This window comes from Mobula birostris, unplaced genomic scaffold, assembly GCF_030028105.1.
Source record: "Mobula birostris isolate sMobBir1 unplaced genomic scaffold, sMobBir1.hap1 scaffold_2205, whole genome shotgun sequence".
NCBI lineage: Eukaryota > Metazoa > Chordata > Chondrichthyes > Myliobatiformes > Myliobatidae > Mobula > Mobula birostris.
The window spans coordinates 1,925-27,500 of NW_027275253.1; the positions used below are offsets into that span (position 1 = coordinate 1,925).

Consider the following 25,576-nt stretch of genomic DNA (forward strand, 5'->3'; position numbering starts at 1 on the left):
GGATCTGTTATTCTATGTATAACCCCCCCCCCCCCCGAACCCCTGGATTAGATCCCAGCCTGTAACCCACTCCCAGGGATCTGTTATTCTATATATAACCACCCCCCCAAATCCCAGCCTGTACCCCACACCCGGAGATCTGTTATTCTATATATAACCCCCCCCCCCAAACCCCTGGATTAGATCCCAGCCTGTAACCCACTCCCGGGGATCTGTTATTCTATATATAACGCTCCCCCTCCGAACCCCTAGATTAGATCCCAGCCTGTAACCCACTCCTGGGGATCTGTTATTCTATATATAACCCCCCGAACCCCTGGATTAGGACCCAGCCTGTAACCCACTCCTGGGGATCTGTTATTCTATGTATAACCCCCGGAACCCTGGATTAGATCCCAACCTGTAACCCACTCCCAGGGATCTGTTATTCTATATATAACCGCCCCCCCCAGATCCCAGCCTGTACCCCACACCCGGAGATCTGTTATTCTATATATAAACCCCCAGAACCCCTGGATTAGATCCCAGCCTGTAACCCATTCCCAGGGATCTGTTATTCTATATAAACCCCCCGAACCCCTGGATTAGATCCCAGCCTGTAACCCACTCCTGGGGATCTGTTATTCTATGTATAACCCCCCCCCCCGAACCCCTGGATTAGATCCCAGCCTGTAACCCGCTCCCGGGGATCCGTCCCCCCACGATCTCACCTGGTCTACCTCCTCGCTAATTCCATCCACCGCCTCGTAGGTTCGGAGACTGTCCGCCAGCTCCGCCAGTCGGTACTGCTCGGCCCTGACGTGCATCTGCGAGTCGATCGATCGTATGAAGTTATCGATGGTGTTTATCTGTCGGAGGGAACCAGATGGATTACCACTCGATCGTGTCAGGTTACCGATTGCGTTGATCTGTCACGGGATGGGTGGTGTTGCCACTGACTTCGTTGGCGAGAGATTCGGTGGTCTCTGCGGCAGTTTCAGCAGTGGGCAGTTCGGCCCACATTCTTGTGCTGACCATTAACCCACTCAAATACCAATCACACCCATTTTTCTAACACCCAGGTGTCCAACCAAGACTCTGTCAGATGTCCCTAATCTATCTCCCTCCTGACAGGGCAGTTATCAACCCCCCCCCCCACAGCGTTCCCTCCTCACCCCCTCCCGCACTGTTCCCTCCTCACCCCCTCCCGCACCGTTCCCTCCTCAACCCCTCCCACACCGTTCCCTCCTCACCCCCTCCCACACCGTTCCCTCCTCACTCCCTCCCACACCGTTCCCTTCTCACCCCCTCCCGCACCGTTCCCTCATCACCTCCTCCCGCACCGTTCCCTCCTCACCCCCTCCCACACCGTTCCCTCCTCACCCCCCACACTGTTCGCTCCTCACCCCCTCCCGCACCGTTCCCTCATCACCCCCTCCCGCACCGTTCCCTCATCACCCCCCCGCACCGTTCCCTCATCACCCCCCCCGCACCGTTCCCTCATCACCCCCCCTCCCCCACAGCGTTCCCTCCTCACCCCCCCGCACCGTTCCCTCCCCACCCCCTCCCACACCGTTCCCTCCTCAACCCCTCCCGCACCGTTCCCTGCCTCACCCCCTCCCGCACCGTTCCCTCCTCACCCCCTCCCACACTGTTCCCTCATCACCCCCTCCCACATCGTTCCCTCCTCACCCCCCACACTGTTCGCTCCTCACCCCCTCCCACACCGTTCCCTCCTCACCCCCTCCCGCACCGTTCCTCATCACCCCCTCCCGCACCGTTCCCTCATCACCCCCTCCCACACCGTTCCCTCCTCACCCCCTCCCGCACCGTTCCCTCCTCACCCCCTCCCGCAGCGTTCCCTGCCTCACCCCCTCCCACACCGTTCCCTCATCACCCCCTCCCACACCGTTCCCTCCTCACCCCCTCCCGCACCGTTCCCTCATCACCCCCTCCCACACCGTTCCCTCATCACCTCCTCCCGCACCGTTCCCTCATCACCCCCTCCCACACCGTTCCCTCATCACCCCCTCCCACACCGTTCCCTCCTCACCCCCTCCCGCACCGTTCTCTCATCACCCCTCCCGCACCGTTCCTCATCACCCCCTCCCGCACCGTTCCCCTCATCACCCCTCCCGCACCGTTCCCTCATCACCCCCTCCCACCGTTCCCTCATCACCCCCTCCCACCTGTTCCCTCATCACCCCCCCACACCGTTCCCTCATCACCCCCTCCCACAGCGTTCCCTCCTCACCCCCCTCCCACACCGTTCCCTCATCACCCCCTCCCACACCGTTCCCTCATCACCTCCTCCCGCACCGTTCCCTTCTCACCCCCTCCCACACCGTTCCCTCATCACCCCCTCCCACACCGTTCCCTCATCACCTCCTCCCGCACCGTTCCCTTCTCACCCCCTCCCACACCGTTCCCTCATCACCCCCTCCCACACCGTTCCCTCATCACCTCCTCCCGCACCGTTCCCTTCTCACCCCCTCCCGCACCGTTCCCTTCTCACCCCCTCCCACACCGTTCCCTCATCACCCCCTCCCACACCGTTCCCTCATCACCTCCTCCCGCACCGTTCCCTTCTCACCCCCTCCCACACCGTTCCCTCATCACCCCCCTCCCACACCGTTCCCTCATCACCTCCTCCCCGCACCGTTCCCTTCTCACCCCCTCCCGCACCGTTCCCTTCTCACCCCCTCCCACACCGTTCCCTCATCACCCCCTCCCGCACCGTTCCCTCCTCACCCCCTCCCGCACCGTTCCCTCATCACCCCCCTCCCACACCGTTCCATCCTCACTCCCCACACCGTTCCCTCATCACCCCCTCCCACAGTGTTCCCTCATCACCCCCTCCCACACCGTTCCCTCATCACCCCCTCCCACACCGTTCCATCCTCACCCCCCTCCCACAGTGTTCCCTCCTCAACCCCACACCGTTCCCTCATCACCTCCTCCCCACAGTGTTCCCTCCTCAACCCCTCCCGGACAGTTCCCTCCCACAGCGTTCCCTCTTCACCCCTCCCGAACAGTTCCCTCATCACCCCCTCCCACACCGTTCCCTCATCACCCCCTCCCACACCGTTCCCTCCTCACCCCCTCCCGCACCGTTCTCTCATCACCCCCTCCCGCACCGTTCCCTCATCACCCCCTCCCGCACCGTTCCCTCATCACCCCCCTCCCACACTGTTCCCTCATCACCCCCCCACACCGTTCCCTCATCACCCCCCTCCCATAGCGTTCCCTCCTCACCCCCTCCCACACCGTTCCCTCATCACCCCCTCCCACACCGTTTCCTCATCACCTCCTCCCGCACCGTTCCCTTCTCACCCCCTCCCACACCGTTCCCTCATCACCCCTCCCACACCGTTCCCTCATCACCTCCTCCCGCACCGTTCCCTGCTCACCCCCTCCCACACCGTTCCCTCATCACCCCCCTCCCACACCGTTCCCTCATCACCTCCTCCCGCACCGTTCCCTTCTCACCCCCTCCCGCACCGTTCCCTTCTCACCCCCTCCCACACCGTTCCCTCATCACCCCCTCCCACACCGTTCCCTCATCACCTCCTCCCGCACCGTTCCCTTCTCACCCCCTCCCACACCGTTCCCTCATCACCCACTCCCACACCGTTCCCTCATCACCTCCTCCCGCACCGTTCCCTTCTCACCCCCTCCCACACCGTTCCCTCATCACCCCCTCCCACACCGTTCCCTCATCACCTCCTCCCGCACCGTTCCCTCATCACCCCCTCCCACACCGTTCCCTCCTCACTCCCCACACCGTTCCCTCATCACCCCCTCCCACACCGTTCCCTCATCACCCCCTCCCACACCGTTCCATCCTCACCCCCTCCCACAGTGTTCCCTCCTCAACCCCACACCGTTCCCTCATCACCTCCTCCCACAGTGTTCCCTCCTCAACCCCTCCCGGACAGTTCCCTCCCACAGCGTTCCCTCTTCACCCCTCCCGAACAGTTCCCTCATCACCCCCTCCCACACCGTTCCCTCATCACCCCCTCCCACAGTGTTCCCTCATCACCCCCTCCCGCACCGTTCCCTCATCACCCCCTCCCACACCGTTCCCCTCCTCACCCCCTCCCGCACCGTTCCCTCCTCACCCCCTCCCGCACCGTTCCCTCATCACCCCCTCCCACACCGTTCCCTCCTCACTCCCCACACCGTTCCCTCATCACCCCCTCCCACAGTGTTCCCTCATCACCCCCTCCCACACCGTTCCCTCATCACCCCCTCCCACACCGTTCCATCCTCACCCCCTCCCACACCGTTCCCTCATCACCCCCTCCCACACCGTTCCATCCTCACCCCCTCCCACAGTGTTCCCTCCTCAACCCCACACCGTTCCCTCATCACCTCCTCCACAGTGTTCCCTCCTCAACCCCACACCGTTCCCTCATCACCCCCTCCCACACCGTTCCCTCATCACCTCCTCCCACACCGTTCCCTCTTCACCCCTCCCGAACAGTTCCCTCCTCAACCCTTCCCGCACTGTTCCCTCCTCACCCCCCCGCACCGTTCCCTCCTCACCCCCCCGCACCGTTCCCTCCTCACCCCCTCCCACAGCGTTCCCACCTCACCCCCACCCTCATTACCCCTCCCTCCCTCACCCCCTCCTTCATTACCCCTCCACCCCTCCCTCGCCCCCCTCCCTCATTACCCCTCCCCCTCGGCCCCCTCCCTCGCCCCCTCCCTCATTACCCCTCGCCCCCTCCCCCTCTCGCCCCCTCCCTCGGCCCCGTACCGTGGCGGAGATGCCGTCCCGGGCCGCCTCCCCCTCGACCCGGCGCAGGACGGCCCGCAGCAGGAGCGGGTAGCGGGTCAGGTGCTGATGGGGCTTCACCAGGGCGTCTCCCAGTCTCATCCGGTGTCCCTGCTTGTGCGTTTCTGCCCACTGGGGGGGGAGAGATACACGGTCACTGTCTGATCCGGGGGGGTCAGAGAGAGAGGGGGAGTGAGAGAGAGAGATGGGGGGGTCACTGTCTGATCCGGGGGGGGCAGAGAGAGAGGGGGAGTGAGAGAGAGAGATGGGGGGTCACTGTCTGATCCGGGGGGGGCAGAGAGAGAGGGGGAGTGAGAGAGAGAGATGGGGGGTCACAGTCTGATCCGGGGGGGGGCAGAGAGAGAGGGGGAGTGAGAGAGAGAGATGGGGGGTCACTGTCTGATCCGGGGGGGGGGCAGAGAGAGAGGGGGAGTGAGAGAGAGAGATGGGGGGTCACTGTCTGATCCGGGGGGGGGCAGAGAGAGAGGGGGAGTGAGAGAGAGAGATGGGGGGTCACTGTCTGATCCGGGGGGGTCAGAGAGAGAGGGGGGAGTGAGAGAGAGAGATGGGGGGTCACAGTCTGATCCGGGGGGGGCAGAGAGAGAGGGGGAGTGAGAGAGAGAGATGGGGGGTCACTGTCTGATCCGGGGGGGGCAGAGAGAGAGAGAGGGGGGAGTGAGAGAGAGAGATGGGGGGGTCACTGTCTGATCCGGGTGGGGGCAGAGAGAGAGGGGGAGTGAGAGAGAGAGATGGGGGGTCACTGTCTGATCGGGGGGGGTGGGGGACAGAGAGAGAGGGGGCAGTGAGAGAGAGAGATGGGGGGTCACAGTCTGATCCGGGGGGGGCAGAGAGAGAGGGGGGAGTGAGGAGAGAGAGAGATGGGGGGTCACTGTCTGATCCGGGGGGGGGCAGAGAGAGAGGGGGAGTGAGAGAGAGAGATGGGGGGTCACTGTCTGATCCTGGGGGGGGGGCAGAGATGAGAGGGGGAGTGAGAGAGAGAGATGGGGGGTCACTGTCTGATCCGGGGGGGGGCAGAGAGAGAGATGGGGGGTCACTGTCTGATCGGGGGGTGGGGGACAGAGAGAGAGGGGGCAGTGAGAGAGAGAGATGGGGGGGTCACAGTCTGATCCGGGGGGGCAGAGAGAGAGGGGGAGTGAGAGAGAGAGATGGGGGGTCACTGTCTGATCCGGGGGGGGCAGAGAGAGAGGGGGAGTGAGAGAGAGAGATGGGGGGTCACTGTCTGATCCTGGGGGGGCAGAGAGAGAGGGGGAGTGAGAGAGAGAGATGGGGGGTCACTGTCTGATCCGGGGGGGGGGCAGAGAGAGAGATGGGGGGTCACTGTCTGATCGGGGGGGTGGGGGACAGAGAGAGAGGGGGGCAGTGAGAGAGAGAGATGGGGGGTCACAGTCTGATCCGGGGGGGGCAGAGAGAGAGGGGGGAGTGAGAGAGAGAGATGGGGGGTCACTGTCTGATCCGGGGGGGGTCAGAGAGAGAGGGGGAGTGAGAGAGAGAGATGGGGGGGTCACTGTCTGATCACGGGGGGGGGGCAGAGAGAGAGGGGGAGTGAGAGAGAGAGATGGGGGGGTCACTGTCCTGATCCGGGGGGGGGGCAGAGAGAGAGGGGGAGTGAGAGAGAGAGAGATGGGGGGTCACTGTCTGATCCGGGGGGGGGGCAGAGAGAGAGGGGGCAGTGAGAGAGAGATGGGGGGTCACTGTCTGATCCGGGGGGGGGCAGAGAGAGAGATGGGGGGTCACTGTCTGATCCGGGGGGGGCAGAGAGAGAGGGGGAGTGAGAGAGAGAGATGGGGGGTCACTGTCTGATCCGGGGGGGGGCAGAGAGAGAGGGGGAGTGAGAGAGAGAGATGGGGGGTCACTGTCTGATCCGGGGGGGGCAGAGAGAGAGGGGGAGTGAGAGAGAGAGATGGGGGGTCACTGTCTGATCCGGGGGGGGGGGCAGAGAGAGAGGGGGAGTGAGAGAGAGAGATGGGGGGTCACTGTCTGATCCGGGGGGGGGCAGAGAGAGAGGGGGAGTGAGAGAGAGAGATGGGGGGTCACTGTCTGATCCGGGGGGGGGCAGAGGGAGAGGGGGAGTGAGAGAGAGAGATGGGGGGTCACTGTCTGATCCGGGGGGGGCAGAGAGAGAGGGGGCAGTGAGAGAGAGAGATGGGGGGGGTCACAGTCTGATCCGGGGGGGGGGCTGAGAGAGAGGGGGAGTGAGAGAGAGAGATGGGGGGTCACTGTCTGATCCGGGGGGGGGCAGAGAGAGAGGGGGAGTGAGAGAGAGAGATGGGGGGTCACTGTCTGATCGGGGGGGTGGGGGGACAGAGAGAGAGGGGGCAGTGAGAGAGAGAGATGGGGGGTCACTGTCCGATCCGGGGGGGCGGGCAGAGAGAGAGGGGGAGTGAGAGAGAGAGATGGGGGGTCACTGTCTGATCCGGGGGGGGCAGAGAGAGAGGGGGAGTGAGAGAGAGAGATGGGGGGTCACTGTCTGATCCGGGGGGGGGCAGAGAGGGGGAGTGAGAGACAGAGATGGGGGGTCACAGTCTGATCCGGGGGGGGCAGAGAGAGAGGGGGAGTGAGAGAGAGAGATGGGGGGTCACTGTCTGATCCGGGGGGGGCAGAGAGAGAGGGGGAGTGAGAGAGAGAGATGGGGGGTCACAGTCTGATCCGGGGGGGGGCAGAGAGAGAGGGGGAGTGAGAGAGAGAGATGGGGGGGTCACTGTCTGATCCGGGGGGGGGCAGAGAGAGAGGGGGAGTGAGAGAGAGAGATGGGGGGTCACTGTCTGATCCGGGGGGGGCAGAGAGAGAGGGGGAGTGAGAGAGAGAGATGGGGGGTCACTGTCTGATCGGGGGGGGTGGGGGGACAGAGAGAGAGGGGGCAGTGAGAGAGAGAGATGGGGGGTCACTGTCTGATCCGGGGGGGGGCAGAGAGAGAGGGGGGAGTGAGAGAGAGAGATGGGGGGTCACTGTCTGATCCGGGGGGGGCAGAGAGAGAGGGGGAGTGAGAGAGAGAGATGGGGGGTCACTGTCTGATCCGGGGGGGGCAGAGAGGGGGAGTGAGAGAGAGAGATGGGGGGTCACAGTCTGATCCGGGGGGGGGGCAGAGAGAGAGGGGGAGTGAGAGAGAGAGATTGGGGGGTCACTGTCTGATCCGGGGGGGCAGAGAGAGAGGGGGAGTGAGAGAGAGAGATGGGGGTCACAGTCTGATCCGGGGGGGGCAGAGAGAGAGGGGGAGTGAGAGAGAGAGATGGGGGGTCACTGTCTGATCCGGGGGGGGCAGAGAGAGAGGGGGAGTGAGAGAGAGAGATGGGGGGTCACTGTCTGATCCGGGGGGGGGGGCAGAGAGAGAGGGGGAGTGAGAGAGAGAGATGGGGGGTCACTGTCTGATCAGAGGGGGGTCAGAGAGAGAGGGGGAGTGAGAGAGAGAGATGGGGGGTCACTGTCTGATCGGGGGGGTGGGGGACAGAGAGAGAGGGGGCAGTGAGGAGAGAGAGATGGGGGGTCACTGTCTGATCCGGGGGGGGGGCAGAGAGAGAGGGGGAGTGAGAGAGAGAGATGGGGGGTCACTGTCTGATCAGAGGGGGGTCAGAGAGAGAGGGGGAGTGAGAGAGAGAGATGGGGGGTCACTGTCTGATCGGGGGGGTGGGGGACAGAGAGAGAGGGGGCAGTGAGAGAGAGAGATGGGGGGTCACTGTCTGATCCGGGGGGGGGGCAGAGAGAGAGGGGGAGTGAGAAAGAGAGATGGGGGGTCACAGTCTGATCCGGGGGGGGCAGAGAGAGAGGGGGGAGTGAGAGAGAGAGATGGGGGGTCACTGTCTGATCCGGGGGGGGGCAGAGAGAGAGGGGGAGTGAGAGAGAGAGATGGGGGGTCACTGTCTGATCCGGGGGGGGCAGAGAGAGAGGGGGAGTGAGAGAGAGAGATGGGGGTCACTGTCTGATCCGGGGGGGGGGGGGGCAGAGAGAGAGGGGGAGTGAGAGAGAGAGATGGGGGGGTCACTGTCTGATCCGGGGGGGGGGCAGAGAGAGAGGGGGAGTGAGAGAGAGAGATGGGGGGTCACTGTCTGATCAGAGGGGGGTCAGAGAGAGAGGGGGAGTGAGAGAGAGAGATGGGGGGTCACTGTCTGATCGGGGGGGTGGGGGACAGAGAGAGAGGGGGCAGTGAGAGAGAGAGATGGGGGGTCACTGTCTGATCCGGGGGGTGGGGGGTCAGAGAGAGAGATGGGGGGTCACTGTCTGATCGGGGGAGGGGTCAGAGAGAGAGGGGGCAGTGAGAGAGATTTGGGGGGTCACTGTCTGATCAGGGGGTCAGAGAGAGAGGGGGCAGTGAGAGAGAGAGATGGGGGGTCACTGTCTGATCGGGGGGTCAGAGAGAGAGATGGGGAATCCACTGTCTGATCCGGGGGGGTGGGAGGTCAGAAAGAGAGATGGGGGGGTCACTGTCTGATCGAGGGGGGTCAGGAGAGAGATGGGGAATCACTGTCTGATCCGGGGGGGGGTGCGGGGACAGAGAGAGAGGGGGGCAGTGAGAGAGAAAGATGGGGGGTCACTGTCTGATCGGGGGGTCAGAGAGAGAGGGGGCAGTGAGAGAGAGAGATGGGGGGTCACTGTCTGATCGGGAGGGGTCAGAGAGAGAGAGATGGGGGGGTCACTGTCTGATCGGAGGGGTCAGAGAAGAGGGGGAGAGGGAGAGAGAGATGGGGGGGTCACTGTGTGATTCGGGGGGGGTGGGGGGCAGAGAGAGAGGGGAGTGACAGAGAGAGAGAGAGAGAGAGATGGGGGGTCACCGTCTGATCGGGGGGGGGGAGGTCAGAGAGAGAGATGGGGGATCACTGTCTGATCCGGGGGGGGGGTGTGCGGGGTCAGAGAGAGAGGGAGCAGTGAGAGATAGAGATGGGGGGTCACTGTCCGGGGGGGTCAGAGAGAGAGGGGAGTGACAGAGAGAGAGAGAGAGATGGGGGGTCACTGTCTGATCGGGGGGTCAGAGAGAGAGAGAGATGGGGGGGTCACTGTCTGATCGGGGGGTCAGAGAGAGAGAGATGGGGGGTCACTGTCTGATCAGGGGGGTCAGAGAGAGAGGGGCAGTGAGAGAGAGAGATGTGGGGGGGTCACTATCTGATCGGGGGGGGTCAGAGAGAGAGGGGGCAGTGAGAGAGAGATGGGGGGTCACTGTCTGATCGGGGGGGTCAGAGAGAGAGATGGGGGGTCACTGTCTGATCGGAGGGTCAGAGAGAGAGAGAGATGGGAATGTGAGAGAGAGAGATGAGGGGGTCACTGTCTGATCGGGGGGGTCAGAGAGAGAGGGGGCAGTGAGAGAGAGATGGGGGGGTCACTGTCTGATCAGGGGGGTCAGAGAGAGAGGGGGCAGTGAGAGAGAGAGATGGGGGGTCACTGTCTGAACGGGGGGTCAGAGAGAGAGATGGGGGGTCACTGTCTGATCGGGGGGGTCAGAGAGAGAGAGGGGGCAGTGTGAGAGAGAGATGGGTGGTCACTGTCTGATCGAGGGGGGTCAGAAAGAGAGAGAGAGGTGGGGGGGTCACTGTCTGATCGGGGGTCAGAGCAGAGAGATGGGAATGTGAGAGAGAGAGATGAGGGGGTCACTGTCTGATCGGAGGGGGGTCAGAGAGAGAGAGATGAGGGGGGTCACTGTCTGATCGAGGGGGGTCAGAGAGAGAGAGAGAGAGATGGGGGGTCACTGTCTGATCAGGGGTCAGAGAGAGAGAGATGGGGGGTCACTGTCTGATCGGGGGGGTGGGGGGTCAGAGAGAAAGGGGGCAGTGAGAGAGAGAGATGGGGGGTCACTGTCTGATCGGGGGGGTCAGAGAGAGAGTGGGGAGTGAGAGAGAGAGATGGGGGGTCACTGTCTGATCCGGGGTGGGGCAGAGAGAGAGGGGGAGTGAGAGAGAGAGATGGGGGGTCACTGTCTGATCGGGGGGGTCAGAGAGAGAGTGGGGAGTGAGAGAGAGAGATGGGGGGTCACTGTCTGATCGGGGGAGGGGTCAGAGAGAGAGAGATGGGGGGTCACTGTCTGATCGGGGGTCAGAGAGAGAGAGATGGGGGGTCACTGTCTGATCGGGGGAGGGGTCAGAGAGAAAGGGGGCAGTGAGAGAGAGAGATGGGGGGTCACTGTCTGATCGGGGGGTCAGAGAGAGAGTGGGGAGTGAGAGAGAGAGATGGGGGGGTCACTGTCTGATCGGGGGAGGGGTCAGAGAGAAAGGGGGTCAGAGAGAGAGAGAGATGGGGGGTCACTGTCTGATCGGGGGGGTCAGAGAGAGAGGACGGAGTGAGAGAGAGAGAGATGGGGGGTCACTGTCTGATCGGGGGGGCAGAGATAGAGGAGAGTGACAGAGAGAGAGATGGGGGGTCACCGTCTGATCCGGGGGGTGGGTGGTCAGAGAGAGAGATGGGGGATCACTGTCTGATCCATTGGGGGGGTGCGGGGACAGAGAGAGAGGGGGCAGTGAGAGAGAGAGAGATGGGGGGTCACTGTCTGATCGGGGGAGGGGTCAGAGAGAGAGGGGGCAGTCAGAGAGAAAGAGAGATGGGGGGTCACTGTCTGATCGGGGGGGTCAGAGAGAGAGGGGGAGAGAGAGAGAGATGGGGGGGGTCACTGTCTGATCTGGGGGGGGTGCGGGGACAGAGAGAGAGGGGACAGTGAGAGAGAGAGAGATGGGGGGTCACTGTCTGATCGGGGGAGGGGTCAGAGAGAGAGGGGGCAGTCAGAGAGAAAGAGAGATGGGGGGTCACTGTCTGATCGGGGGGGTCAGAGAGAGAGGGGGAGAGAGAGAGAGATGGGGGGGGTCACTGTCTGATCCGGGGGGGGCAGAGAGAGAGGGGAGTGACAGAGAGAGAGAGAGAGAGAGAGAGAGAGAGAGAGATGGGGGGTCACCGTCTGATCCGGGGGGGGGGCAGAGAGAGAGGGGGAGTGAGAGAGAGAGATGGGGGGTCACTGTCTGATCGGTGGAGGGGTCAGAGAGAGAGGGGGAGTGAGAGAGAGAGATGGGGGGTCACTGATCGGGGGGGTCAGAGAGAGAGTGGGGAGTGAGAGAGAGAGATGGGGGGTCACTGTCTGATCGGGGGAGGGGTCAGAGAGAGAGAGATGGGGGGTCACTGTCTGATCGGGGGCCAGAGAGAGAGAGAGATGGGGGGTCACTGTCTGATCGGGGGAGGGGTCAGAGAGAAAGGGGGCAGTGAGAGAGAGAGATGGGGGGGTCACTGTCTGATCGGGGGGTCAGAGAGAGAGTGGGGAGTGAGAGAGAGAGATGGGGGGGTCACTGTCTGATCGGGGGAGGGGTCAGAGAGAAAGGGGGTCAGAGAGAGAGAGAGATGGGGGGTCACTGTCTGATCGGGGGGGTCAGAGAGAGAGGACGGAGTGAGAGAGAGAGAGATGGGGGGTCACTGTCTGATCGGGGGGGCAGAGATAGAGGAGAGTGACAGAGAGAGAGATGGGGGGTCACCGTCTGATCCGGGGGGTGGGTGGTCAGAGAGAGAGATGGGGGATCACTGTCTGATCCATTGGGGGGGTGCGGGGACAGAGAGAGAGGGGGCAGTGAGAGAGAGAGAGATGGGGGGTCACTGTCTGATCGGGGGAGGGGTCAGAGAGAGAGGGGGCAGTCAGAGAGAAAGAGAGATGGGGGGTCACTGTCTGATCGGGGGGGTCAGAGAGAGAGGGGGAGAGAGAGAGAGATGGGGGGGGGTCACTGTCTGATCTGGGGGGGGGTGCGGGGACAGAGAGAGAGGGGACAGTGAGAGAGAGAGAGATGGGGGGTCACTGTCTGATCGGGGGAGGGGTCAGAGAGAGAGGGGGCAGTCAGAGAGAAAGAGAGATGGGGGGTCACTGTCTGATCGGGGGGGTCAGAGAGAGAGGGGGAGAGAGAGAGAGATGGGGGGGTCACTGTCTGATCCGGGGGGGGCAGAGAGAGAGGGGAGTGACAGAGAGAGAGAGAGAGAGAGAGAGAGAGAGAGAGATGGGGGGTCACCGTCTGATCCGGGGGGGGGGCAGAGAGAGAGGGGGAGTGAGAGAGAGAGATGGGGGGTCACTGTCTGATCGGTGGAGGGGTCAGAGAGAGAGGGGGAGTGAGAGAGAGAGATGGGGGGTCACTGTCTGATCGGGGGGGGTCAGAGAGAGAGTGGGGAGTGAGAGAGAGAGATGGGGGGTCACTGTCTGATCGGGGGAGGGGTCAGAGAGAGAGAGATGGGGGTCACTGTCTGATCGGGGGTCAGAGAGAGAGAGATGGGGGGTCACTGTCTGATCGGGGGAGGGGTCAGAGAGAAAGAGGGCAGTGAGAGAGAGAGATGGGGGGTCACTGTCTGATCGGGGGGTCAGAGAGAGAGTGGGGAGTGAGAGAGAGAGATGGGGGGGTCACTGTCTGATCGGGGGAGGGGTCAGAGAGAAAGGGGGTCAGAGAGAGAGAGAGATGGGGGGTCACTGTCTGATCGGGGGGGTCAGAGAGAGAGGACGGAGTGAGAGAGAGAGAGATGGGGGGTCACTGTCTGATCGGGGGGGCAGAGATAGAGGAGAGTGACAGAGAGAGAGATGGGGGGTCACCGTCTGATCCGGGGGGTGGGTGGTCAGAGAGAGAGATGGGGGATCACTGTCTGATCCATTGGGGGGGTGCGGGGACAGAGAGAGAGGGGGCAGTGAGAGAGAGAGAGATGGGGGGTCACTGTCTGATCGGGGGAGGGGTCAGAGAGAGAGGGGGCAGTCAGAGAGAAAGAGAGATGGGGGGTCACTGTCTGATCGGGGGGGTCAGAGAGAGAGGGGGAGAGAGAGAGAGATGGGGGGGTCACTGTCTGATCTGGGGGGGGGTGCGGGGACAGAGAGAGAGGGGACAGTGAGAGAGAGAGAGATGGGGGGTCACTGTCTGATCGGGGGAGGGGTCAGAGAGAGAGGGGGCAGTCAGAGAGAAAGAGAGATGGGGGGTCACTGTCTGATCGGGGGGGTCAGAGAGAGAGGGGGAGAGAGAGAGAGATGGGGGGGGTCACTGTCTGATCCGGGGGGGGCAGAGAGAGAGGGGAGTGACAGAGAGAGAGAGAGAGAGAGAGAGAGAGAGATGGGGGGTCACCGTCTGATCCGGGGGATGGGGGGTCAGAGAGAGAGATGGGGGATCATTGTCTGATCTGGTGGGGGGGTGCGGGGACAGAGAGAGAGAGAGATGGGGGGTCACTGTCTGATCGGGGGAGGGGTCAGAGAGAGAGGGGGCAGTCAGAGAGAGAGAGATGGGGGGGTCACTGTCTGATCCGGGGGGGGCACAGAGAGAGGGGAGTGACAGAGAGAGAGAGAGATGGGGGTTCACTGTCTGATCGGGGGGTCAGAGAGAGAGAGAGATGGGGGGGGTCACTGTCTGATCCGGGGGGGGGGGCAGAGAGAGAGGGGAGTGACAGAGAGAGAGAGAGATGGGGGGTCACTGTCTGATCGGGGGGTCAGAGAGAGAGAGAGATGGGGGGTCACTGTCTGATTGGGGGGGTCAGAGAGAGAGGGGGCAGTGAGAGAGAGAGATGGGGGGTCACTGTCTGATCCGGGGGGGCAGAGAGAGAGGGGAGTGACAGAGAGAGAGAGAGATGGGGGGTCACTGTCTGATCCGGGGGGGCAGAGAGAGAGGGGAGTGACAGAGAGAGAGAGAGAGATGGGGGGTCACTGTCTGATCGGGGGGGTCAGAGAAGAGGGGGAGAGGGAGAGAGAGATGGGGGGGTCACTGTGTGATCCGGGGGGGTGGGGGGCAGAGAGAGAGGGGAGTGACAGAGAGAGAGAGAGAGATGGGGGGTCACCGTCTGATCCGGGGGGGGGGTGGGAGGTCAGAGAGAGAGATGGGGGGTCACTGTCTGATCGGGGGAGGGATCAGAGAGAGAGGAGAGTGACAGAGAGAGAGAGAGAGAGATGGGGGGTCACTGTCTGATCGGGGGGTCAGAGAGAGAGAGATGGGGGGTCACTGTCTGAATGGGGGGGTCAGAGAAGAGGGGGAGAGGGAGAGAGAGATGGGAGGTCACTGTGTGATCCGGGGGGGTGGGGGCAGAGAGAGAGAGGGGAGTGACAGAGAGAAAGAGAGAGATGGGGGATCACTGTCTGATCCGGGGGGGGGGTGCGGGGACAGAGAGAGAGAAAGAGATGGGGGGGTCACTGTCTGATCTGGAGGGTGGGGGGTCAGAGAGAGAGAGGGGGGAGTGAGAGAGAGAGTTGGGGGGATCACTGTCTGATCAGAGGGGGGTCAGAGAGAGAGAGTGGAGAGTGACAGAGAGAGAGATGGGGGGGTCACAGTCTGATCCGGGGGGGGGTCAGAGAGAGAGGGGGGAGTGAGAGAGAGAGATGGGGGGTCACTGTCTGATCCGGGGGGGTGCGGAGACAGAGAGAGAGAGAGAGATGGGGGGGTCACTGTCTGATCCGGAGGGTGGGGGGTCAGAGAGAGAGAGGGGAGTGAGAGAGAGAGTTGGGGGGATCACTGTCTGATCAGAGGGGGGTCAGAGAGAGAGAGGGGGGAGTGAGAGAGAGAGAGATGGGGGGGTCACTGATCCGGGGGGGGGGGACAGAGAGAGAGAGAGAGATGGGGGGGTCACTGTCTGATCCAGAGGGTGGGGGGTTAGAGAGAGAGAGAGGGGGGAGTGAGAGAGAGATGGGGGGTCACTGTCTGATCCGGGAGGTGGGTGTCAGGGAGAGAGAGCGGGGAGTGAGAGAGAGAGAGAGAGAGATGGGGGGGTCACTGTCTGATCCGGGGGGGGGCAGAGAGAGAGGGGAGTGACAGAGAGAGAGAGAGAGATGGGGGGTCACCGTCTGATCCGGGGGGTGGGGGGGTCAGAGAGAGAGATGGGGAATCACTGTCTGATCGGGGGGGGGGTGCAGGGACAGAGAGAGAGGGGGCAGTGAGAGAGAGAGATGGCGGGGTCACCGTCTGATCCAGGGGGTGGGGGTCAGAGAGAGAGATGGGGGGTCACTGTCTGATCCGGGGGGGTGCGAGGACAGAGAGAGAGGGGGCAGTGAGAGAGAGAGATGGGGGAGTCACTGTCTGATGCGGGGGGGGGTGCGGGGACAGAGAGAGAGATGGAGGGGTCACTGTCTGATCCAGGGGGTGGGGGACAGAGAGAGAGGGGGCAGTGAGAGAGAGAGAGATGGGGGGGTCACCGTCTGATCCAGGGGGTGGGGGTCAGAGAGAGAGATGGAGGGGTCACTGTCTGATCCGGGGAGGGGGTGCGGGGACAGAGAGAGAGGGGAATGACAGAGAGAGAGAGAGAGAGAGAGATGGGGGGTCACCGTCTGATCCGGGGGGTGGGGGGGTCAGAGAGAGAGATGGGGAATCACTGTCTGATCTGGGGGGGGGTGCAGGGACAGAGAGAGAGGGGGCAGTGAGAGAGAGAGATGGCGGGGTCACCGTCTGATCCAGGGGGTGGGGGTCAGAGAGAGAGATGGAGGGGTCACTGTCTGATCCGGGGAGGGGGTGCGGGGACAGAGAGAGAGGAGGCAGTGAGAGAGAGAGATGGGGGGGGGTCACTGTCTTATCCGGGGGGTGCGGGGACAAAGAAAGAGGGGGGATGAATGAGAGAGAGGAGTGAGAGCGGGACTGAGGGGGAGAGGGTGGGATGTGGGAGAAGGCAAGGGAGGGCGAGGGGGGGTTGGAGGAAGAGAGGGGAGGGTGGGAGAGCGAGGGGGAGGGACAGTGGGGGAGGTAGTGCAAGCGGGGTGACAGAAGGGAGGAAAAGAGAAACCGGGTTTCGGAGAGGGGAAAGAGGTGTTGGGGCGGGATTCAGCGGGGAGAGGGGAAAGTAGAGAGGGAGGAGGGAGGGTTGACAGAGTGGAAAGGGGGGGATGAGGAGGGGAAAGAGGAGGATGAGGAGGGAAAAGGGGGACAAGGAGGGGAAAGAGGGGGATGAGGAGGGGAAAGAGGGGGATAAGGAGGGGAAAGAGGGGGATAAGGAGGGGAAAGAGGGGGAATGAGGAGGGGAAAGAGGGGGACGAGGAGGGGAAGAGGGGGGATGAGGAGGGGAAAGAGGGGGATAAGGAGGGGAAAGAGGGGGGATGAGGAGGGGAAAGAGGGGGACGAGGAGGGGAAGAGGGGGGACGAGGAGGGGAAGAGGGGGGATGAGGAGGGGAAAGAGGGGGATAAGGAGGGGAAAGAGGGGGATAAGGAGGGGAAAGAGGGGGATGAGGAGGGGAAGGGGGGGATAAGGAGGGGAAGGTGGGGATGAGGAGGGGAAAGAGGGGGGATGAGGAGGGGAAAGAGGGGGATGAGGAGGGGAAAGGGGGGACGAGGAGAGGAAAGAGGGGGACAAGGAGGGGAAAGAGGGGGATAAGGAGAGGAAAGAGGGGGAGGATGGGAAAGGGGGATAAGGAGGGGAAAGAGGGGGACGAGGAGGGGAAAGAGGGGGACAAGGAGGGGAAAAGGGCAGAGATAGGGGTGGGGGGGACAGACTGGGTCCGGAGGTCGGCCCACACGGACCCTCACCTTGACGTAGATGGCGAAGAGGGGGTTGTCCGCCTGCGTCTGGTGGGTGTACGAGAGGCAGGAGCCCTCGGAGAGGCAGTAGGTCCAGTAACACTCAAACCGGCTGGGGAACTGAGAGAGAGAGGGCAGGACAGATCTCAGTTAAGAGACACCCCCCACCCTGAGGACAGACCCCAGTAAACAGAAATCCCATCCCCTCCGGGACAGATCCCAGCCAAAAAAAAACCCGTCCCTTCCCAGACAGATCCCAGTAAACAGAAACCTCACCCCACCCCCCCAGGACACATCCCAGTAAAGAGAAAACCCCCACACCCGAGACAGACCCCAAGTAAACAAAAACTCCCCACCCTGGGGACCCCAGCAAACAAACACTCCCCACCCTGGGGACAGACCCCAGCAAACATAAACCCCCCCACCCCCCAGGGACAGATCCCAGTAAACAGAAACCCCCCCACCCCCCTGGGACAGATCCCAGCAAACGGAAACTCCCCCCCACCCCCCCGGGACAGATCCCAGTAAACAGAAACCCCCCCACCCCCCCCGGGACAGATCCCAGCAAACATAAACCCCCCCACCCCCCAGGGACAGATCCCAGCAAACAGAAACTCCCCCCCACCCCCCCGGGACAGATCCCAGCAAACAAAAACACCCCACCCTGGGGACAGACCCCAGGAAACAGAAACCTCCCCACCCTTGTGTGAGATGGTGCCAGGATGGGGAGGGGACTTTGGGACTAGGGGTTGGGGGTGATGGGACGGGGAGGGACGTCGGGAGGATGACGGGATGGTGATGGGACCAGCAGGGACTGTGAAAGGGGACACTCAGACCGGGGGACGGAGAACAGAGACTGGGGGACGGAGAATGAGGACCGGGGGACGGAGAACAGAGACTGGGGGACGGAGAACGAGGACCGGGGGACGGAGAACAGAGACTGGGGGACGGAGAACGAGGACCGGGGGACGGAGAACGAGAACCGGGGACGGAGAACGAGAACCGGGGGACGGAGGACGGGGACGGGGGGACAGAGAACAGAGACTGGGGGATGGAGGACGGGAACCGGGGGACCGAGAATGGGAACCGGGGGGCAGAGAACGGAGACCGGGGACAGAGAACGGGGACCGGGGACCGGGGACCGGGGACCGGGGGACGGAGAACGGGAACCAGGGGGTGGAGAACGGGGACCGGGGGACGGAGAACAGAGACTGGGGGACGGAGAACGGGAACCGGGGGACAGAGAACGGAGACCGGGGACGGAGAACGGGAACCGGTGACGGAGGACCGGGGACGGAGAACGTGAATCGGGGACGGAAAATGGAGACTGGGGGATGGAGAACGGAGGCCAGGGGATGGAGAACGGAGACCGGGGGATGGAGAACGGAGACCGGGGGACGGAGAACGGGGACCGGGGGACGGAGAACGGGGGACGGAGAACGGGAACTGGGGGACGGAGAATGGGAAACTGTGGAAGGAGGACGGGGACCGGGGACGGAGAATGGAGAACGAGGACCGGAGACAAAGGACGGGGACCGGGGACAGAGGACAGGGACCGGGGATGGGAACCAGGGACCGGGGACGGAGAACGAGGACCGGGGACGGAGAACGAGGACCGGGGACGGAGAACAAGGACAGGGAACGGAGAACGGGGATCGGGGGATCGGGGGATGGAGAACGGGAACCGGGGACGGAGAAAAGAGACCGAGGACGGAGAATGGGGACCAGGAATGGAGAACGGGAACCGAGGGACAGAGAACGGGGAGCGGGGATGGAGAAAAGAGACTGAGGACGGAGAATGGGGACCAGGAATGGAGAACGGGAACCGAGGGACAGAGAACGGGGAGCGGGGATGGAGAACGGAGACCAGGGGATGGAGAACAGGGGACCATGGACGGAGGACGGGGACTGGGGGACGGAGGACGGGGACCGGGGACGGAGGATGAGGATCAGAGAACAGGGACCGGGGGACGGAGAACGGGAACCAGGGACGGAGAACGGGGGATGGAGAACGGGGACCGGGGACAGAGGACAGGGACCGGGAATGGAGAACGGGAACAGGGGATGGAGACCAGAGACCGGGGACCAGGGACGGAGAACGGAGACCAGGGGACGGAGACCGGGGGACGGAGGACAGGGACCGGGGGACGGGGACGGAGAACGAGGATCAGGGACAGAGGACAGGGACCGGGGACGGAGGACGGGAACCGTGGACGGAGAACGGGGACCGGGGACGGAGAACGAGGACCGGGGACGGAGGATAGGGATCGGGGACGGAGAACGGAGACCGGGGATGGAGAACAGGGGACGGGGGACAGAGAACAGGGGACGGGGGACAGAGAACGGGGACGGGGGACAGAGAACGGGGACCGGGGGCAGAGGACGGGGAACGGAGAACAGGAACCGGGGACGGAGAACGGAGACCGGGGACGGAGAACAGGGGACGGGGGACGGAGAACGGGGACCGGGGATGGAGAACGGGGGATGGAGAACGGGGACCGGAGGATGGAGAACGGGAACCGGGGACAGAGAATAGGGACAGGGACCAGGGACGGAGGATGGGGACCGGGGACGGAGGACGGGGACCGGGGACGGAGGACGGGGACCGGGGGACGGAGGACGGGGACCGGGGACTGGGGATGGAGAACGGAGACCAGGGACAGAGGACGGAGAACGTAGACCAGGGACAGAGGACGGAGAACGGGGACCGGGGACGGAGAACGAGGACCGGGGACGGAGAACGAGGACCGGGGACGGAGGATGGGGATCGGGGATCGGGGACGGAGAACGGAGACCGGGGATGGAGAACAGGGGACGGGGGACAGAGAACAGGGGACCGGGGGCAGAGGACGGGGACCGGGAACGGAGAACAGGAACCGGGGACGGAGAACGGAGACCGGGGACGGAGAACAGGGGACGGGGGACGGAGAACGGGGACCGGGGACGGAGAACGGGGGATGGAGAACGGGGACCGGAGGATGGAGAACGGGAACCGGGGACAGAGAATAGGGACAGGGACCAGGGACGGAGGATGGGGACCGGGGACGGAGAACGGGGACGGGGACCGGGGACGGAGGACGGGGACCGGGGGACGGAGGACGAGGACCGGGGACGGAGGATGGGGATCGGGGACGGAGAACGGAGACCAGGGACAGAGGACGGAGAACGGAGACCAGGGACAGAGGACGGAGAACGGGGACCGGGGACGGAGAACGGGGACCGGGGACGGAGAACGAGGACCGGGGACGGAGAACGAGGACCAGGGACGGAGGATGGGGATCGGGGACGGAGAACGGAGACCGGGGATGGAGAACAGGGGATGGAGAACAGGGGACAGGGGACGGGGGACAGAGAACAGGGGACGGGGGACAGAGAACGGGGACCGGGAACGGAGAACAGGAACCGGGGACGGAGAACGGAGACCGGGGACGGAGAACAGGGGATGGGGGACGGAGAACGGGGACCGGGGACGGAGAACGGGGGATGGAGAACGGGGACCGGAGGATGGAGAACGGGAACCGGGGACAGAGAATAGGGACAGGGACCAGGGATGGAGGATGGGGACCGGGGCCGGAGAACGGGGACGGGGACCGGGGACGGAGGATGGGGATTGGGGACGGAGAACGGAGACCGGGGACGGAGAACAGGGGACGGGGGACAGAGAACAGGGGACGGGGGACAGAGAACGGGGACCCGGGGCAGAGGACGGGGACCGGGAACGGAGAAGAGGAACCGGGGACGGAGAACGGAGACCGGCGACGGAGAACAGGGGACGGGGGACGGAGAACGGGGACCGGGGACGGAGAACGGGGGATGGAGAACGGGGACCGGAGGATGGAGAACGGGAACCGGGGACAGAGAATAGGGACAGGGACCAGGGACGGAGGATGGGGACCGGGGACGGAGAACGGGGACGGGGACGGAGGACGGGGACTGGGGGACGGAGGACGGGGACCGGGGACTGGGGATGGAGAACGGAGACCAGGGACAGAGGATGGAGAACGGAGACCAGGGACAGAGGACGGAGAACGGGGACCGGGGACGGAGAACGAGGACCGGGGACGGAGAACGGGGGATGGAGAACGGGGACCGGAGGATGGAGAACGGGAACCGGGGACAGAGAATAGGGACAGGGACCAGGGATGGAGGATGGGGACCGGGGACGGAGAACGGGGACGGGGACGGAGGACGGGGACTGGGGGACGGAGGACGGGGACCGGGGACTGGGGATGGAGAACGGAGACCAGGGACAGAGGACGGAGAACGGAGACCAGGGACAGAGGACGGAGAACGGGGACCGGGGACGGAGAACGAGGACCGGGGACGGAGAACGGGGGATGGAGAACGGGGACTGGAGGATGGAGAACGGGAACCGGGGACAGAGAATAGGGACAGGGACCAGGGACGGAGGACGGAAACTGGGGACGGAGAACGGAAACCGGGTACGGAGGACGGGGACCGGGGACGGAGAACGGAGACCAGGGACAGAGAACGGGGACGGGGACCAGGGACGGAGGACGGAAACCGGGGACGGAGAACGGAAACCGAGGACGGGGACCGGGGACGGAGGACGGAGAACGGAGACCAGGGACAGAGGACGGAAACCGGGGACGGAGAACGGGAACCGGGGACGGAGAACGGAAACCGGGTACGGGGACCGGGGACTGGGGATGGAGAACGGAGACCAGGGACAGAGGACGGAAACCGGGGACGGAGAACGGAAACCGGGTACGGAGGACGGGGACCGGGGACGGAGAACGGAAACCGGGTACGGAGGACGGGGACCGGGGACGGAGAACGGAAACCGGGTACGGAGGACGGGGACCGGGGACCGGGAACCGGGAAACGTTTCTCACCGTGCTGAAGGCCTGGTTGAGCTGGACAGGGTCCAGCTGCCCGCTCTGCCGCGACTGGGCCAGGAACGGGGACAGGGCCTCTCTCCAGAAGGCGTGGTGGGCCCGCACGATGTCCGGCAGGTTGCTGAACATGCAGCCGGGACTCACCTGCCGGGGAGAGACGGGGGTGAGGCGTCTTGCCCCCTTCTGTGCAAATTGCCAGCGGTCCCCTTCCCTCCCTCCCTCCCTCCCTCCCTCTCCCTCTCCCGACTCCCATATGCCTGCCGTCTCGCCGTACCCTTTGAAGCCCTGAGCGATCAGGAAACGATCGACTTGCACCCACGAACATAACCCCCACCGCAGCCTGTGGCAGAGCGTCCCACAGATCCACCACTCTCCGGCTTAAAAATAAAAATTCCTCCTTACCTCTGTTCTCAGTTTTGATCTGTGCTCTCTCGTGGTGAATATCCCCACCAATAGACAACAGACAATAGGGGCAGGAGTAGGCCATTCAGCCCCTCGAGTCAGCACCGCCATTCACCGTGATCATGGCTGATCATCCACAATCAGTATCCAGTTCCTGCCTTCTCCCCGTTTATCCACATTAAACTGCATCTGCCACGCATCTGCCCACTCACCCAGCCTGTCCAAGTCACCCTGCATTATCATGACATCCTCCACAGCCTTCTGGGGCAGAGCATTCCATCTATCCACCACTCTCTGGGTGAAAAAGTTTTTCCTCAACTCCGTTCTAAATGACCTACCCCTTATTCTCAAACTGTGGCCTCTGGTTCTGGACTCACCCATCAGCGGGAACATGCTTCCTGCCTGCAGCATGTCCAATCCCTCAATAATCTTATATGTTTCAATCAGATCCCCTCTCAGCCTTCTAAATTCCAGAGTATACAAGCCCAGTCGCTCCAATCTTTCGACATATGACAGTCCCGCCATCCTGGGAATTAATCTCGTGAACCTACGCTGCACTCCCTCAATAGCAAGAATGTCCTTCCTCAAATTTGGAGACCAAAACTGCACACAGTACTCCAGGTGTGGTCTCACCAGGGCCCTGTACAGCTGCAGAAGGACCTCTTTGCTCTTATACTCAATTCCCCTTGTTATGAAGGCCAGCATGCCATTAGCTTTCTTCAGTGCCTGCTGTACTTGCATGCTTGCTTTCAGTGACTGATGTACAAGAACACCTAGATCTCGTTGTGCTTCCCCTTTTCCTAACTTGACTCCATTTAGATAATAATCTGCTTTCCCGTTCTTACCACCAAAGTGGATAACCTCACATTTATCCACATTAAACTGCATCTGCCACGCATCTGCCCACTCACCCAGCCTGTCCAAGTCACCCTGCATTCTCATAACATCCTCCTCACATTTCACACTGCCACCCAGCTTTGTGTCATTTGCAAATTTGCTAATGTTACTTTTAATTCCCTCATCTAAATCATTAATATATATTGTAAACAGCTGCGGCCCCAGCACTGAACCCTGCAGTACCCCACTGGTCACCGCCTGCCATTCCGAAAGGGACCCGTTAATCCCTTCTCTTTGTTTCCCGTCTGCCAACCAATTTACGATCCATGTCAGTACTCTGCCCCCAATACCATGTGCCCTAATTTTGCCCACTAATGTCCTATGTGGGACTATATCAAAGGCTTTCTGAAAGTCCAGGTACACTACGGCGAAGACGGCGACGCGACGCAGCTCGCAGAGGCCACTCCGGTGAACGATATCTGTTATCTGTCAAGTAGGATGCCGTGCACAATCCTGATTTGATGGAGACGGACGTGAGAACACGGAGGAACATCTGGTGAAACTTCTGAAATGCCCGCTTCGCTGCCGCTGCTACTGTGCGATCGAGAATCTCCGGAGGGGAGGGCCCCGAGTCCTCGGCTTTGCTCGTTGCTCGGCAGCCGGGGCGGGGGTCGAAGCGCTCGGCGGAGGATGGCGCTCGGAGAGGCTGGTCGGAGGCTCGGAGTTTTCGGACGGACGGACTCAGTGTCGGCTGCGGTCGGCTGCTTCCAAGGCATCGGCAAGTCGACAGTGCCTGGAGGTTTATGGCAGGGAGTTTCTCCCTTTTGCCGCCTGCTATCGGGGACTCGGGAGTCGGTCGGGACCTTGAGACTTTTTGTTTTACCGTGCCCATGGTCTGCTCTTCATCAAATTACGGTATTGCTTTGCACTGTTGTAACTATATGTTATAATTACATAGTTCTGTCAGTGTTAGTCTTTGGTCTGTCCTGTTTTTCTGCAATATCATTCTGGAGGAAAGCTGTATCGTTTCTTAATGCATGTATGCATTTCTAAATGACAATAAACGAGGACTGAGTGTCCTTGTAATCTAACCTAACAACGTGAAAAACAGCGGTCCCAAAACTGACCCCCGAGGAACACCAACGGGTCACCGGCGGCTAATCAGAGAAGGCCCCCTTTTTATTCCCACCCACTGCCTCCTGCCTCTCAGCCATTCCTCCACCCAAGCCAGTACCCTATCCCTCCCTCCCTTCCTGCCCCATCACTCACGTCCAACAGGAGTCCCGAGGCCTGAAGGTTCAGTAACCCGGCGAGGAAGAGCTGAGGCGAAAGCAGAAGGGGATACAGAGAGGGGAGGGGGGGGTATGTAGGAGGGAGGAGGGAGGAGGGATGGCGAGGAAGAGGGGTGGGAGGGGAGGGAGAACATCAGTCAGGAAAGAGGAGGAAGGGTCCCACGTTCTCCCCTCTCTCCCCCCCCCCGCCTTCTTCCCCCAACTTCTGACATCAGCACCTGATTATTTCCTGCATTGCGATTGGCTGCCCGGCCGGGTTCGGGGCCTACGATTGGCTGCTCGGCTGGGTTCGTGGCCTGCGATTGGCTCCCTGGCCAGATTTGGGGCCTGTGATTGGCTGCCCGGCTGGGTTCGGGGCCTACGATTGGCTGCTCGGCTGGGTTCGTGGCCTGCGATTGGCTCCCTGGCCGGATTTGGAGCCTGTGATTGGCTGCCCGGCTGGGTTCAGGGCCTGTGATTGGCTGCCCGGCCGGGTTCGGGGCCTACGATTGGCTGCTCGGCTGGGTTCGGGGCCTGCGATTGGCTGCCTGGCCGAGTTTGGGGCCTACGATTGGCTGCTCAGCTGGGTTCGTGGCCTGCTATTGGCTCCCTGGCCGGATTTGGGGCCTGTGATTGGCTGCCTGGCTGGGTTCGGGGCCTGCGATTGGCTGCCCGGCTGGGTTCGTGGCCTGCGATTGGCTCCCTGGCCAGATTTGGGGCCTGTGATTGGCTGCCTGGCTGGGTTCGGGGCCTGTGATTGGCTGCCCGGCCGGGTTCGGGGCCTACGATTGGCTGCTCGGCTGGGTTCGGGGCCTGCGATTGGCTGCCTGGCCGAGTTTGGGGCCTACGATTGGCTGCTCAGCTGGGTTCGTGGCCTGCTATTGGCTCCCTGGCCGGATTTGGGGCCTGTGATTGGCTGCCTGGCTGGGTTCGGGGCCTGCGATTGGCTGCCTGGCTGGGTTCGGGGCCTGCGATTGGCTGCCTGGCTGGGTTCGGGGCCTGCGATTGGCTGCCTGGCTGGGCTTGGGG

General features: G+C 62.9%; 1 protein-coding gene across 1 annotated transcript in view; it reads right to left on the bottom strand.

The window, feature by feature from the left end:
- Window positions 1-710: 710 nt before the first annotated feature.
- LOC140192703 (pleckstrin homology domain-containing family G member 6-like) overlaps window positions 711-25,576 on the bottom strand; it is a gene marked incomplete at its 3' end in the record, with an annotated part of 37,766 nt that continues 12,900 nt past the window's right edge. The window contains exons 5-9 of the mRNA XM_072250220.1: window positions 24,546-24,596; window positions 22,035-22,181; window positions 17,188-17,298; window positions 4,742-4,891; window positions 711-848 (exon numbers count right to left, since the gene is read on the bottom strand). Of these exons, the coding sequence (XP_072106321.1) occupies window positions 711-848; window positions 4,742-4,891; window positions 17,188-17,298; window positions 22,035-22,181; window positions 24,546-24,596 (597 nt within the window). The remainder of the gene's footprint in view (window positions 849-4,741; window positions 4,892-17,187; window positions 17,299-22,034; window positions 22,182-24,545; window positions 24,597-25,576) is intronic.